The following is a 16,474-nucleotide window of genomic DNA, read 5'->3' on the forward strand; positions in this document are numbered from 1 at the left end:
TGAAATGCCTTGATTAAAAAAAGCTCGAGGAGGCTAAGGCGGAATTGCGTAACTAACATTCACCCATAATTCCTGGCATTCTTCCGGTTTCCTTTATATGATTTCTAAGATGGCGGACCGGCGACGGCGGCGCGCGTCCCAGGATAGCGAGGAGGACGATGAATCTGGTTCGGGATCGGAAAGTGGAAAGTCCCTTTCGCCAACGACAAAGCTCCGAGTACGGGATCCTGAGCCAGTTGAGGCACCAGCTGTTCGTGTGGTGCCGAAAAACGATGCTGAATCCGAGTGTGTGAGTGTCTTGTTCTCGAGACGCAAAGCCGATCAATGTAATAGTACTTGATTAGTTGGCTAGCTAACGTTAGCCTGCTCACTACTATAATTAATGGCTGGGTCAACAAGTTAGCCGGCTATGGTAATGGAACAGTACCGCGCGGATTGTTGTCCAGTGGTTAGGCCAAACCGCAACCCCATGTTTGGCGTTTGCTGCGTTCAGCTAATGTTGCTCATAAATCAACCAACTCTCTCATGTTTGGCCGGAAAACGTGTGAAGGGCCAAACCGTGAACTAACTAGACAAGCCAGCTCGTTTGCGCTAGCTTACTTTGTTTGGTAACGCTAGCTAGCACGTTTACCGCGATGGTAACGCGTTGGCTAATGGTTAGCAAGAGGAAACTATTTTAATTTAGCTAGTTACTGTACTATCAGTGTTTCAGTTAAATGTATAAGCTAGCTAACGTTATGTCAGTAACTTGCTAATGTTAACTAAAGCCACAGGGAGCTTCGATGTTGTTGGGCTATTTCATCTGACCGTTAAAATGTGCAAATTGACGTCGTTAGCTACATAACGTTACAATATGTGCCTCCAGTCACGCCTCATCTAGTAATTTTTCTTGACCAGTAATAATCTTGACTTCACCCTCTGGTTTTGAATGGCCACTACCACAAAGCTTGTTGATATTTATCTAAATCCATAGTGATGTGAGGAATCCATGTTTGGCACAATAGATGGTGGTTTTAGTTAATTTGTTACAGGGACTGTGTACATTAATCAACTTTTAGGTAACCGTGCCGGTTGTAGCCAGCCGGCTAATTTTCAACAGCAAGTCCTGGGCAGGTTATTAAGAACAATTACAATAACAATACAATCAATGAGCAGTGAGCACATGCAGAGCAACATAGGAAAGGCAACACATAGCACGCAGACAGAGCAATAGCACAAAAAGCAACAGAACCAAATGCATTAAAGCAACAGTGTTTCCACACCTCACAAGCAACAGACAACATGGAAAGTGGCAATACACAGTTTGGGATTATGTTCACAAGTCTGATTGGCCTTTAGCCATGTCTTCATGTTTTTTTGTTTGTTAAAGGTGTGATTAGATGAGGCAGTTGTGTGTTTTGATAGCAGTGTGCTCCAGACATGGGATGCTCTCATGGAGAAAGCCAATTGACTAAAGCTGGTTTTCCTTAAGGGAACCATACAGTCACCTCATGTTAGACCTTGTGGATCTGCTGCCATGGGTTTGGGTTTTCTGTCTAACAAAAGTACTAAGTGTGGGGGGGGGGCAAGGCCATTTAGGATCTTGAATAGAAGACATATGTCAGTGTATTACACAATATTTTTTCCAACTCAGGAGCTCATGCTTTCTGAGGATGTAACAGTGATGATGGCTATTGGGCTTTCTATCAAGCACTTTGAGAGCCTGTTTGTAGACAGTCTGAATTGGTTTTAATACAGCAAGCTTGGGCCCAACTAGTCAAGCAGTATATTAAGTGTGTGAGTATCAGAGATTTGAAGGTACCGTTTTGCTACCTCTGCAGTCAAACAATTTTGTATGAATGGATATTAGCTAGGTTGAATTTGGTTATTTGAGTTACCTTTTCACCTGCTTCAGAATCAAGTATGAAGCCCAAAGTACTTAAAATCAGATACCACCTGGAGCTTCTCCCCTGACACAGTAACATCTGTTGCCCTCATTGTGAAGAACATGCAGACTTTTTTTTCTTCTTAGAATTGAAATGCAAACATGAGTCGCTGAGACGCTTTGTAACCTGGACCATTACACTAGTGAGTTCTTGTGCAGCTTGTTTGCTCGTTGCATGCACATATATCACTGTATCATCTGCATACATTTGAATTTATGACCCAGTACAGGCAGATCATTCATGTACAGGTTGAACAGGAGGGGCCCCAGTATTGACCCTTGGGGCACCCCCACATCATAGCTGAGAGTGGGCGACAGCCCATTGTTCACTCTGACACGCTGAGTTCTGCCTTCACGGTATGATTTCATCCATCTCGAGTCATCGGGGGGGAAAGTTGAACTTGGACAGTTTTGTGGTGAGAACCTCATGGTTAACCATATCAAAAGCTTTCCTTAGGTCAAGAAATACAGCCCCCAACAACACCCCTTTGTCCATCTTGGACTTCACATTTTCCAGAAGAAAGCAGTTGGCTGTTTTTGTGGAGTGTTTTGCTCTGAAGCCAAACTGCATGGAGTGTAATGTGATGGGACTGTTGTTGTGGGCAATCAGTTTCTCTGCTACACACTTTTCAGCAACCATAAACACCACAGGTAGTATACGAATAGGCCTGTAGTTACTCATGTCAACATGGTCACCTGATTTAGATGGCTGTTATCATAGCCAACTTTCAGGCCCTTGGAAACACCCCCTGACCAATAGATGTTTGTGACCTTAGTAATGGGACTAATGAGTGACTGTGTAGTTTAAGAAAGGTAGAGTCCAGCCCAAACACATATTTTGCTTTAGTTCTTTAGTGAGCTAATCACCTTGTTCGCCTCTGACACCTCTGAAGACCGGTTCAGTGTCATTCATTAGCGCTGACCCCTTAAGAAACCGGTGGAGGGGCTCTGTGTCAGTACCTTGACATAGTCAACAAAGTAGGAATTGAAGGCTGTTGCTATTTCTACTCCATCCCGTGTTAGACTCATTCACATTGATTTCTAGTCTTTTTGCAGCGTTGCTATGGTTTTTCCCTGCAATTTTTTTTTTAGATTCGCCCAGATGAATTTAGAATTTCCCTTTGTTTCTCCAGTTATTTTTATAAAAAAGTTTGCCTTGGCCTGTGATTTCTTTCATCACTTTATTTCTCAACGGGGTTAACCTAAACTCAGCTAAAAGAGAAACGTCCCCTTTTCAGGACCCCGTCTTTCAAAGATAATTTGTAAAAATCCAAATAACTTAACAGATCTTCATTGTAAAGGATATAAACACTGTTTCCCATGCTTGTTCAATGAATCATAAACTATTAGTGAACATGCACCGGTGGAATGGTCGTTAAGACACTAACAGCTTAGACGGTAGGCAATTAGGGTCAGAGTTATAAACTTAGGCCACTCTCCAGCATGACAATGCCACCAGCTATACTGCTCGTTCTGTGATTTCCTGCAAGACAGGAATGTCAGTGTTCTGCCATGGCCAGTGAAGAGCCCGGATCTCAATCCCATTGAGCACGTCTGGGACCTGTTGGATTGGAGGGTGAGGGCTAATTTGGACTTCGGGGCTGTTTTTAGAGCATGATCTCGTTCTTTCATCAGTTTCTAGATTTCTCCATTTAGCTAAGGAAGAGAGCTCTTTTTCCCAGGTTTGGATTTGATTTTTGTTTAGGAAGTCATTTATTGTTGTCTGGATTGTGAATAGAAAAACTTGACTGTCAGCTTTCACATCTGTATTGGACAAGATAATTCCAGTTAATTCCCTCACTGATTTAATTCACTCTGAATGGCTTGGTCATTTAAAAACATGTATGACACTTGTATTTTCATGCATAATTTAAAAGCTTAATTTATTGTTAATCCAACTGCATGGTCAGATTTCAAAAAGGCTTTACGGGGAAAGCATACCATGTGATTATCTGAGGACAGGGCCACACACCAAAATACTTTTTCAACCAGCACAGGCGTCACAATCTCACATATCGATTAAATAAATCGCTTACCTTTTTTGAAGATTTTCCTCTGTTTGCAATCCCAAGGGTCCCAGCTACACAATGAATGGTCGTTTTGTTCGATAAAGTCCTTTTATATCCAAAAAGGTCAGTTTAGTTGGAGCCAATGATCTCAGTAATCCACTCTTTCAACAGGCATACAAACGAATCCAAAATGTTACCGCTAAAGTCCGTCCAAACAAGTCAAAGGATGTTTCTAATTAATCCTCAGGGACTCTAATATCTAAATAAACTATATTTAATTCACGTATCAACAAAACTTTTCTAATGATAACAACAATTCTTCCAACTACTTATTCATTTTTCAAAAAACAAGCCTGAAACCCTTTCTAAAGACTGACATCTATTGGAAGCCAAAGGAACTGCAATCTGGGTCCTATCTATTTGTATTTCCCATAGGCAAGCACTGAAATGGCCTGTCCTGTAAAAAAAATAAAATTCAGGATGGATTTTCCTTCTGTTATACTCACTGACATTTTAACATTTACATTTATATTTAAGTCATTTAGCAGACGCTCTTATCCAGAGCGACTTACAAATTGTTATATCTATGAACTTTTATATCTAATGCTACCAAGTATATGCATATCCTAGCTTCTGGGCCTGAGTAACAGGCAGTTTACTCTGGGCATGTCAGTCATCCGAATACCAGTATGCTAATGAATTGAGGATACATTCCCCCCCGTTACAAAATACTTGACGTACGGGTTGGTATCGTGTTTGCGTGACGGTGTGTAGGCTACATACTGTTGCTATTTGTTGTCAATTCATTCACATTGTTTGACTAGTGTTATCCTTTCTTAACAGGAAAGTGAAGATGGCGTAGGAGAAGGTGAGTCAGTGTTTGGTGACGCAATCCAATGGCCTATCTAGAATGACGCACATATCTGAAGCATTTCCCATTTGGATCACACCACTGTTAAACAGTTGATGTACTTGTTTCAGACACATTTGAATGTTTGTTTTTGCAGCTGTCCTTTCTGACTATGAAAGTGCAGATCCTGAGGATAATGCCTCACATTCAGAGGTGAGTTGCCACTGCTGAACAGAGTTATGCTGTAGGGTAAAATGTTAATGTCATTTTATGTGTTTTATTTGCATGGACACTTGGGCAACATAGTATTTGATGAACCAGATTTTATTTGAGAATTTCAGTAATGCAGGCTTCATGAGGCTACCCCAAGGTTCCTCCTCCTCCCAACAGAATAGCCCAACTAGTGGTTTGGAAAGATCATGATGTATCTAACTTCCAAAGTATTTGAGACAAAAAAATTAAATCAACCATGAAACAAGAGTCCCTCCAGGATGTAGCTGTTCTGCAACCCATTTTGTTTTTGTTGCTAAATCAACAATTCCCAGTATATTGTGTAAGGTCTTGCAAATTTGACCAATCCTGCACTATTACCTCATAAAACAGTCAAATTATTGCATACCGATCACCACAAAAAAAAAGAGAGCTTACAATTTCAACCAATCACTGCAAATGTACTGCATAATATGGTCCAGTTAAGCACACATCAACAGACCTTTCCCTCGTCGGTGAATTTATGTAACAAATTGGACAAAATCCTCACATGTTGCCATGTGAAATGTCGGAATTGCTGCATTGAAATCCTGGATGGACTGAAGAGATGAGCAGGTTTCAACCATTGATACAGGTACCGGTATTTCAGAACACAGACCTTCTGCACTGTAGCAACCCCTAGATGCAAGATACAAACAAATAAAACATTTTCAATTGATGTACTCATGCATTGCAATGTCCATGATGGTACTGGAATCCTCTTAATGAGGTCTCAACTGTGGTTCTGATGAGAAGTTTAATTTGTCCAATATGCACAGCCGTTTTTGACTGGAATAAGTAGGACTCTAAGGATATTTGCATTGATCTCTCTGACAGCATCTTGATAATGATACACACGAAGCAAACTAACTCAAGTCTTGTATTGTCTCTCTCAGGGAGGTGAGGAGGAAGAGGAGGAGGAGGAGGTCCCTCCAACGGCTGCTGGGCCCAAACCCAGTCCTACTGCCGACACCCCTGCTGCAGAGGGGGAGCTGCAGGAAGGAGGGGGGAAGGTAGAGGAGGGTGAGAAAGGTTTGAGTAAAGAAGTGAAGTGTGAAGATAAAGGCAACCTGGCAGGGGAGAGGCAAAGCGGGGATGGACAGGTAAAATGGTTAATTGACAAGAAAATGCATACATACATACATACATACATACATACATACATACATACATACATACATACATACATACATACATACATACATACATACACACACACAAGTGCATACAAATATGGGCCTCTTGGTCAATCATTTTGAGTAATTCTACTCCGTGTAACCAGGAAAGCACAGAAGACTCTGAGAATAAAGGTGCTAAACCAGGCCAGAAGCTGGATGATGACCAGGATCGTAATAACCCAGCCTATATCCCCCGTAAGGGAATGTTCTTTGAGCATGACGTCAGAGGAAACGCACAGGAGGAGGAACGGTAAGGGGGGACGTAAAGTTTATCATTTTTATTCATTGAATGTTTGTCGTTCACCTGAAACTAATCTAAACGTGACCAACAACCACACAAAGGATGGATGACTCCTAGTAATAGACGGATGGCGTTTCATTGGTAAACCTGTTTATTGGTATATTTGCTGCTTCTTTCCTGTCCTCCAGGCCGAAGGGTCGTAACAGGAAGCTGTGGAAGGATGAGGGTCGCTGGGAACACGATAGGTTCAGGGAGGAGGAGCAGGCGCCCAAGTCACGTGAGGAGCTGGTTGCAATCTACGGCTATGACATCCGTAACGGAGGTGTCTCCAATGAGCGGTCCTATAGACAGCGCAAGCCCAGGTACTACTGTCCCTCAACTCTGCTGTCCCTCAACTCTGCTGTCCCTCAACTCTGCTGTCCCTCAACTCTGCTGTCCCTCAACTCTGCTGTCCCTCAACTCTATTGTCCCTCAACTCTGCTGTCCCTCAACTCTACTAACCCAATGTTGAAATTCCCATGTCTCTGAAAGCCTGTAACACTAACCACCATTATCGTCTATCGTGCCAATTTATATTAACAGACACAATTTATCCCCTTACAATGTCATCTCACAAATAACAGCAATAGTCGACTACAGGAGTGGGGAATCATTTTTGGCTTGATGGTCACTTTGAGATAAATAAAGTCGTGCAGGTTTTCCTGGGCCGATTTGTTAGTCAAAAGCTATTTGCGTGTCTGAAAAGGATAAATAATTTGAAAATATATAGGTCCACTAGTTTCTGTATACTTTCTACCTCGTTTTAGATGTTCAAAAGTCGCCTGGAGTGTTTATAAAGATAAAAGAATCAAAACATAATCTGGCCCGTGTACCATCATTTACCAACCGCTGGTCGACTAGCAGCTTGTTCTCACACTAGCCTCCTCTCCTCCCCCTGCAGACACAGCACCTCTCCAGTCCGGGACAAGCGCTGGCGGGACGGAGACGGGGAGAGGCCCATCCATACCTCCTGGCAGCAGGGAGGGAACCCCAACAGCCGTAGCACTCCCCTAGCCGTGGCCCTGCAGCAGTCTGGTCCTCCCCCCTCAGCAGCCCCCAACACCCAGCGCAACAACAACCCCCCCAGGCCCTCCTCCCACCCCCCACCCCGGGGCTTCCAGGGCAACCGCCCCCCCCAGGCCCAGTACAGGAATGACAGAAACCAGGAGTCTCAACGGCCAGGCCCCAAGGCCGAGCCCCCCCAGACCCGGGAGCCTACCGCCCATGGACGGGGAACGAAGCCCCAGGGGCCGGGGGAACAGAGGGGCCCATACGGAGCGCAGCTCTTCGGTAGTGGTGGAAGAGATCTGCAGCGAGGAGGATAACGAGCGCAACACGACAGTGACAACGTCTCCGTCTCAGTCCGTCTACCACAATCGCCACTACAGTGGCAAGGGAGATCGAGAAAGGGACTCTGCGCCACGGCGACAGGAGCAGCAGCGAGGGGGATCTGCTCCTCCGGCAGACAACCCGGTTACCCGCGATGCCTCCCCGGCTCCGGAGCGGCCCGTGGAGAAGAAGTCGTACTCCCTAGCCAGGAGGACTCGCACCCGGGCCACTGAGCTGGACAAGCAGGCCTCTCTTGAGGAGCCTGCCCCCACCGTGTCTTCCTCGGCACTGGCGAGTGAGCCGTGGCAGGGCCCCAGTCAGAGCCAGGGGGATGCTGGAGACAGTAGCCAGGCGACGGTACTCACAGGGCTGGACCAGGACCTGGCCAGACTAAGCCTGGCTGGACAGAACTGGGCCCAGAACCCAACTTCGTTTCTACGCGCTGAGATGAGGGGTGAGCCTTCTCTCTTTCGCCCTCTCTCTACCCCATTCTACCTCTCTTGCTCTACCCCTCTTTTTTTATTTGTTATTATTATTATTATTATTATTATTATTATTTGAGTAATATGGAGTGACACACATCCTCTCATAGTTCCAGCAGCACTGTTACAAGCAGCTCAGTCACCACTGCACCAGCAGCCCTGGTGAAGCTAAGCAGCAGCTCCCTGGTACAGCACTGAGTCAGTCAGTAGGTCAGTGACCATTCAGTGAGGCTGATTGACATAATGAGGCCATTAGTCAGTGTGGAGCAATGGGGGGGGTGGCAGTGTGCGAATGCAAGTAGCTCTTTTAAGCCAGCTAATCCACTCAGTGCAGGTGGTGGTGCGTCCTTGCATGCTGTCTGGAGCCTGGGAGGTTTTTATCATGCAATACATTGGAAATAAAATGTCCTTTTTGCACCCAAGGTTTAAAGTGCCTCAAGTACACATTTTGTCAGGACAGAAACCTGAGTCAGAAATACACGTTGGTAGCTGGTTTGACATGAAGCTTATAAGATGTATCTAAACCGCAGCAGTGGATCAGGTAGTTGGATATGTTTTTCTTGCGTATTGTCAACCCTTTTTTTGTCTCTTTGCAGGCATCCCTAACTCTATGCACATGGGTGGAGCACCTCCACAATACAGTAACATAGAAGAGCTGGTGAGTAGGCCAACTTGTGGTGACTTATGAACAGATGGGTTTCTGTCGTTTTATGTTGCCTTCAAGGAGAAGTGTGGCGTTTTTTACCTGACATTTTGAGTGGTTCGGTCAGCTCTCACCCTCTTTCTCTCCATCTCAGGGAGCTGGTAACCGGGCAAAGCGGTACTCGTCCCAGCGCCAGAGGCCAAGCCCGGAGCCCGCTCCTCCTATGCACATAGGGGTCATGGAGGGCCACTACTACGAGCCCAGTGAGTCCGTGCCACACACTACCACCAGAAGGCAGGGCACAACTGAAAACGCAACACTAGCTGGTATCTCTTTGTCCATAGGCTCAGAGCCAGGCTCTGGTAGAATCTGTACTAAACTACAACATGTTGTAGCTGCGTTAGAATGCTGTCTTAAAAATGTTAGGGTACACGGGTATCTGTGATAAACCATGTAGCTTATTTTGTTATAGTTTAACACATGATTGCCACATCAGATACACTATATATACAAACGTATGTGGACACTCCTTAAAATTGGTGGATTTGGCTTTTTCAGCCACTCCCGTTGCTGACAGGTGTATGAAATTGAGCACACAGCTTTGCGATCTCCATAGACAAACATTGACAGTAGAATGTCCCGTAATGAGGAGCTCAGGGACTTTCAACGTGGCACCGTCATAGGATGCCACCTTTCCAACAAGTCAGTTTGTCAAATTCCTGCCCTGCTAGAGCTTCCCCAGTCAACAGTAAGTGTTGTTATTGTGACGTGAAAGCGTCTAGGAGCAACAATGGCTCAGCCGTGAGCGGTAGGCCACACAAGAACGGGACCGCCGAGTGCTGAAAGTGTGTAATAAATCGTCGGTCCTCAGTTGCATCACTCACTACTGAGTTCCAAACTGCCTCTGGAAGCAACGTCAGCACAATAACTGTTGCCGGGAGCTTCATAAAAGATCTAACATAATGCGTCGTGCCAAGCGTCACCTGGAGTGGCGTAAAGCTCGCCGCCATTGGACTCTGGAGAAGTGGAATCGTATTTCCTGAAGTGCTGTCTGATGGACAAATCTTGGTTTGGCGGATGCCAGGACAACGTTAGCTGCCCCAATGCATAGTGCCGACTGTGAAGTTTGGTGGAGGAGGAATAATGGTCTGGGGCTGTTTTTCATGGTTCGGGTGAAGGGGAATCTTAACGCTATCTAGACAATTCTGTGTTTCCAACTTTGCGGCAACAGTTAGGGGAAGGCCCTTTCCTGTTTCAGCATGACAGTGCCCCTGTGCACAAAGCGAGGTCTGTACAGAAATGGTTTGTCGAGACCATGGTGGAAGAACTTGACTTGCCTGCACAAAGCCCTGACCTCAACCCCGACTGCAAGCCAGGCCTAATCGCCCAACATCTGTGCCTGACCTCACTAATGCTCTTGTGGATGAATGGAACCAAGTCCCCGGTGTTCCAACCTCTAGTGAAAAGCCTACCCAGGAGAGTGGAGGCATAGCAGCAAGGGGGGGCGGCAACTTTAGAAATGTTTGACGAGCAAGCCATGTAGTGTGTTTGGTTTAGTTGTAGAATGATATATCTGACTGTGGAGCGCTTACATGAGTCTAAATGCTATATTGTCTCCTCCTGCAGTGTCTTACCAAGGACCAATCTATGCCCATGGCGACAGCCCCGCCCCCCTCCCACCCCAGGGTATGCTGGTCCAGCCTGAGATGCACCTCCCCCACCCAGGCCATCCAGGACACCCAGGTTAGTGTCACCTTGCTGCCAGGGGACCCAGGGAAAACGTGGTGAGGGCAGCAGTTACCCTCAACTAAGATGATAGATATGAACTCTGCCTGTGTCTTCTCTGGCAACAAAAAGGAAAGTCAATGACAAGCTTTCTTGAACCTCACTTACCTCTGTATAATCACCATGCACATGAAGACATGTTCAATCAACTCAGGAATAGTATTGCTTAAATGCTCTCTTATTGAACTCAAATGAATTGTTATTCTTACCCCTTTAGTTAATAACTTTGTGCTTTTCAATGAGTGTTTCACATCATTAAAAGTTTTCTCAAGTGCCTCAACTGCAATTTGTCTTTTTTTAAACGACAAGAAAAGAAATCATAAAATGACATGTGAATTCACAATGCAGATAAAGCTCACACTTTGTACTTGCAGAGCAGTCATTGTATAATTTCTCCTTCCGGGCCATCACGGTTCTTTTTTCTTGTAGTTTGGTTCTAGATGTAGCATCAGGGCATTGAAGCTGATATCCTCTACCATTGCAATGGCTGCATATTAACTGCAGTTTCTGTAATCGGGGCTGTTATTTTATCCATCCCTTATCGCACTTCTTTCTTGTGAAGATCCCGTGTCTCTTGTTTAGGGTCCTGAGCTGCTGCCAGCAATGTTTCGGGTCTCACGGTGCCTCCCTTTTAGCATTGCACCTGTACTGCCACTGTAGCTCAATTCCACTTTGCAAAGTTTGCATTTCATTACCTAATTTAACCTCTTGAAGTATTGCCATACAGGACTGTCGCTTCCCTGTCTCTCTCTGCCATTTTTCCAACTGTTAACAAGGAAGACGTGCAAAGTGCTTTATATTCTTTGAAAATAATGTCTCCTAACGTTACAGCATTGTTGCGTTAGGTATGTTTATTTTAGGTATGTTTATTTTTCCGTTTGATGATGATCGGGACCTTCATTTTGTGATAACTAACTGCACTGTGATTTTAATTGTGTGTGTGGGGTAACACAAGTTTTTCGGTTTAGGGTTGTTGTTTTTTCTCCTTTTAAACGGCCCCACTCCTGACCAGAAATGCTGGTATGGTGTTGGCTACTTTATGGGCCTCAGTCTGTCTGGTCACACCCACGAACCCCTCCCGTCTCCCCCTCAGGTCTACACCCCCACCAGTCGAGTGGCCCCATGCCCAACCCAGCTCTCTACGCTCCTCCCCCCGTCTCCATGTCCCCTGGGCAGCCCCCTCCACAGCAGCTGCTGGCCCCGCCCTTCTACCCTCCGCCAGGTGTCATGACCTTTGGGAACACCAACTACCCCTACCCGGCAGGAGCCACCCTGCCCCCCATGTACAACCCGCCGGTGAGACCTCTGCCCTCAAGACACCATAGCTACCACATCAGCATGTCAAATGTTGCTATATATTGTACCCAATGCAACACATTACTGTTGCAATATGCTGACAGCTCTGCAATTCAATACGTATTTCAAAGTTATTCGACTCCACCCTTAACATTTAGGAATGTGTTTTTACACACATGCATAAACCGTGTAACCTCCTCTCCCCTCAGGCCCAGTCGCAGGTGTACGGTGGGGTGACGTACTACGATCCAATGCAGCAGCAAGCCCAGCCCAAACCCTCGCCTCCCCGGCGCTCCTCCCAGCCCGTCACCGTCAAACCTCCCCCACCAGAGGTAGGGTACGGCCCGGAGTGAGCCCCAAACCCCCAGCGACCCAACAACCGGTAGGTCTTCCCTCTCTCACCCACTCACCCAATCAAAACGCCAAGACATCGACCTGCCTCAGTCCTGACTGAATGAGTCGATGTGAGAGTAGGACGAAAGAGAAGGTTATGTTTTTAAAATATTTTGATCATGTTGAAAATGTGTTTTGAAGAGTTGGATGGGGGAGGATGACAGAATAGGCCTATCCCAGAGACTGTTGCTGTAGGTCAAGTCATAACGTTGCCATAAAAGTGCTTGCTTCCCTCATTTTGTTTTTTGAGCTCTCGTTCAAAAGTAGGCACCGTGTCTAAATCAAACAGTGTTTTTTTTTTTGCCTTGGACACATGTGAAGTAAGACCAGTGGCTCTGAGTCGGAGTAAAGCAGCTGAATGTGTGTTTCAGATCTCTGCTCTCCAGTTCGTTCTGACAGACGAGCTCCTCTTATCCCCTAGAGCTCCTCCTAAAAGCCCCCAGGCAATAATACTGTCTTCAAACTGATGTCTCTTTTTGAGATGTGAGTGGGCACACACACACACACACACACACACACACACACACACACACACACACACACACACACACTCTCTCTAAAAAGACGCGATTCAAAATCCCACCAGAGAAATGCTTTGGTGCAGGTAACCTTCAAACAAATGAATGCCCAACACCTAGCTGCATGACTGTCTCAAGACATTTCAAATCAAATGTATTGGTCACATATGTGTTTAGCAGATGTTACTAAAGGTGAAAGGCTTGTGCTTCTAGCTCCGACAGTGCAGTGACATTCAACAAGTAATATTTAAGTTTCACAACATATACACCTACATTGGACTAAGATAGTGGTATAGAATACATTATATACGTATGAGATGGGTGATTAGTAATGCTAGGTATGGAAACATTATTAAAGTGGCCAGTGATTCCTAATCTGTCTGTAGGCAGCCGCCTCTGATGGCCTAGTGAAATAAGCTATTTTTCAGTTTCTCGGTCCCAGCGTTGATGCACCTGTACTGACCTCGCCTTCTGGATGATAGCTGAGTGAACAGGCAGTGGCTCGGGTGGTTGATGTCCTTGATGATCTTTTTGGTCTTCCTGTGGCATCGGGTGCTGTAGATGTCTAGGAGGGTGGGAAGTTTGCCCCCGGTAATGCATTGGGCAGACTGCACCACCCTCTGGAGCGCTTTGCGGTAATGGGCAGTGCAGTTGCTGTACCAGGCGGTGATACAGCCTGACAGATGCTCTCAATTGTGCATCTGTAAAAGTTTTAGGTGTAAAGCTAAATTTATTTAGCCTCCTTGATGAACTTGAAGCTTTCCACCTTCTCCTCTGCGGTCCCATCGATGTGGATCGGGGGGCTGCTCCCTCTGCTGTTTCCTGAAGTGAGCTCAATTGTATTGCTGAACCATGCATTCTTTTCTCCTCCTTCCAGCCTAAGCCAAAGCTCGCGCGACAGAACAGTTGTGCTGATTTGTCCCATTTCTGCGATTTTTCCCTTTTCTCCAGGACCGGAGTGGGAAGGCCAGTCAGGAGGTCAGATCCTAGCACGGCGTTCCAAATTGCTACGCCAGTTGGAAGAGAGCGATAGACATGGAGACGGAGTCTGCAATCGAGGACCAGCACCACATGTGGAGCGGATTAGTTTATTAGTATTTTTATGTTATCTGGGATGTTATCCGCCTTGTGTTCAGGTGCCACATTGGTTGGTTGCCCACAATACTGAAGGGTTGTTGTTTTGGTTCACCTACCAGTGTTTTGCCTCTAAGGGGAGTGAGGTCTTAAAAACCCTATAAAACGTAACCATATAAAACTGTTAATGAAAGCCCTCAACTCCTCTGTAAACATTACGTGACACCCGACACCAATGACATTCGTAGATATTTGTTCCTTTCTAACAATCTGTCGTTCAACTGTAGGAATATTCATGCAAAAAATGTGTTTTTAAGCTCGAACAAATGTTTAGGACTGGCTTAAATGTGTCATGTGAGTATTATGGAGAGAATCTAACTGGGATAGTTGGTCATTTTTATATGGGTTAGCTAGAGCTGTTTGTCCCACCCACCACAATCCTGCTCATTTTCTAGCTAACATTTACACTCCCCTACGTATTTATTTGAACAGTGGAGCAAAACTTTGAATGTCCCTCTACTCCAGCATTTTGGATTTGAGGTCAAACGTTTCATACGAGGCGACGGTACAGAATGTCTTTTTTTATTTTTATTTTAATTTGAGCTTCTTTTTTTTATTTATTTTTTTTAGAAATGAACGCCAAACATTTTGAAGATGTCATAAATATTTGGATAAATTCACTTGTGTGTTAAAGTAGTCAAGTTTCTGAACACCTCTACATTAATGTGGATACTACCTTGATTACAGATACTCATGAATGAATCTTGAATAATGATGGGTGAGAGTTTGAGCCACAAAGATCTCGCTAACCTCTCACCATTGCCGATAAGTGGTTAGTATTTTTTTGGGTGGTTATATGTATGCCTCTTAACTTTCTTGCTCGTAATTATTTACGATTTATTTGTGATTATCCGTAGTCATGGAGACATCCTTATTAATGTTCTAAAACATTCTACTTTTATTTACAATGCGCGACTCCCAAAATGACAATACTTTATTTACCATTAATTTCTATTGGGCACAACATAATCTGAAACACAACCAAAACAATCTGCGAATGCATCCAAGTTTGTAGTTTAACAAGCTTGATGTCATTACGTGCAATGAATATGGGACCAAGTACTACACTTGACTACTTTAATACAAAGTGAATTTGTCCAGATGCATAAAGTGCTTTAATTTTGACACATAACAGATTTGTATGGAAGTACTTTCCAATTAATGGTGACATTCTTTCGTCACCGTATAAAACATTTAAATCTCAAATAAAGATGCTGCAGTATAGAGCCGAATGGGGGGGGGATGTTGCTTCACTGTCCAAATAAATACGTAGTGTCCCATTTTCATCTCGCAACAGCATCGTAGGTCTTAGTTTTTATTTTATGGTTTCGAGTCTTGTGAACGCACACTCTTTAGATAAAGATGAAAAGCTATATACAGATGGTGCTTACTTATAGCTAGTACCCTACAATTTCAACAACTTATTTTCGAGTTCTCTTTATACCTTCCACATTGCCCAGTTTCTTTTAGTTATTTACGTAATACTGTATTACCAGAGAACCATTTAACCTGGCCTGAAACTGATGTACTTGACAGTGCTACTGCTTTCTAATGTATGTGTGTATATAGATAAATGTATATTAAAGCCTGTGGTTTAAATAAGCAGAAATACTACCACCTTGTTATCAAATACATGGTTATGAATGGATACAAATTTTTTTTTTTTTTAAACGAGGCGTAACTCTTGCTTTTGAAATGAAATGGTTGTTTGGAAGTTTTCCGTTTCCATTTTTTCCCCCTCTTGAGTCCTTTTGTGAAAGTGGAGAGACTGGTGAGGCCACTCTACCACTAAAATGGATATGATTTGTCTGTTTGCAGAACGTACTGCTGATCCCAAATGATTTTCCCTCAAGAAAATTCTGTTAACTTAGGCTTTCGCCAGGCAGTCAAATTCTGAATGTTTTCCACAATCTGATATTTTTCAGATCTGATTGGTCAAAAGACCAGTTAGTGTGGGGGGTCAGAATGGGCTGTCTGTCTAAAAGCAGCCAAATAAACCTAACATACATGCATGTTATACATACATAGATATGATTGTGAAAGTAATTCAGTTGGTGCTGGTGGCTGCACACTGTTATAGTGAGTCTGCCCAAAAAGGGCAAGTTATTGATGCAACTTTAAATGAGCTTTTTTTTTTTTTTACCCTCCTGTATCAGTATAAACTGAATTGAGTTGTAATTCAAAGTTTTTTTATTTAGAAATGGCTGATAAGAACGTTTTAAATGTTTTATTTTCTTTGCCTTAAGGATAAATTGGTTTGACATGTTTCATTTGACTAGACCTGCCAACACTGTGGGCCTGTTTGTTTCATAGATGTTTGAATATATATATACACATTTTCTTGATTGTGGAGCAAGTTTTGTTTAGACTGAGGAACATTAAACAGAATCTAGGAAAAAGATGA

General features: G+C 44.2%; 1 protein-coding gene across 1 annotated transcript; it reads left to right on the forward strand.

Annotated features, from left to right (window-relative positions):
* Window positions 1-47: 47 nt before the first annotated feature.
* Window positions 48-16,474, forward strand: LOC118384441 (protein CASC3-like). Its single transcript, XM_035770990.2, is given in 14 exon segments — window positions 48-289; window positions 4,777-4,801; window positions 4,941-4,996; window positions 5,929-6,135; window positions 6,315-6,460; window positions 6,640-6,813; window positions 7,392-7,641; window positions 7,643-8,273; window positions 8,898-8,959; window positions 9,099-9,207; window positions 10,571-10,687; window positions 11,823-12,025; window positions 12,235-12,407; window positions 13,888-16,474. Coding segments are annotated over 13 exon segments (2,316 nt in total). The 5' UTR covers window positions 48-97; the 3' UTR covers window positions 12,379-12,407; window positions 13,888-16,474.

Source organism: Oncorhynchus keta, chromosome 5 (genome assembly GCF_023373465.1).
Source record: "Oncorhynchus keta strain PuntledgeMale-10-30-2019 chromosome 5, Oket_V2, whole genome shotgun sequence".
Taxonomy (NCBI): Eukaryota; Metazoa; Chordata; class Actinopteri; order Salmoniformes; family Salmonidae; genus Oncorhynchus; species Oncorhynchus keta.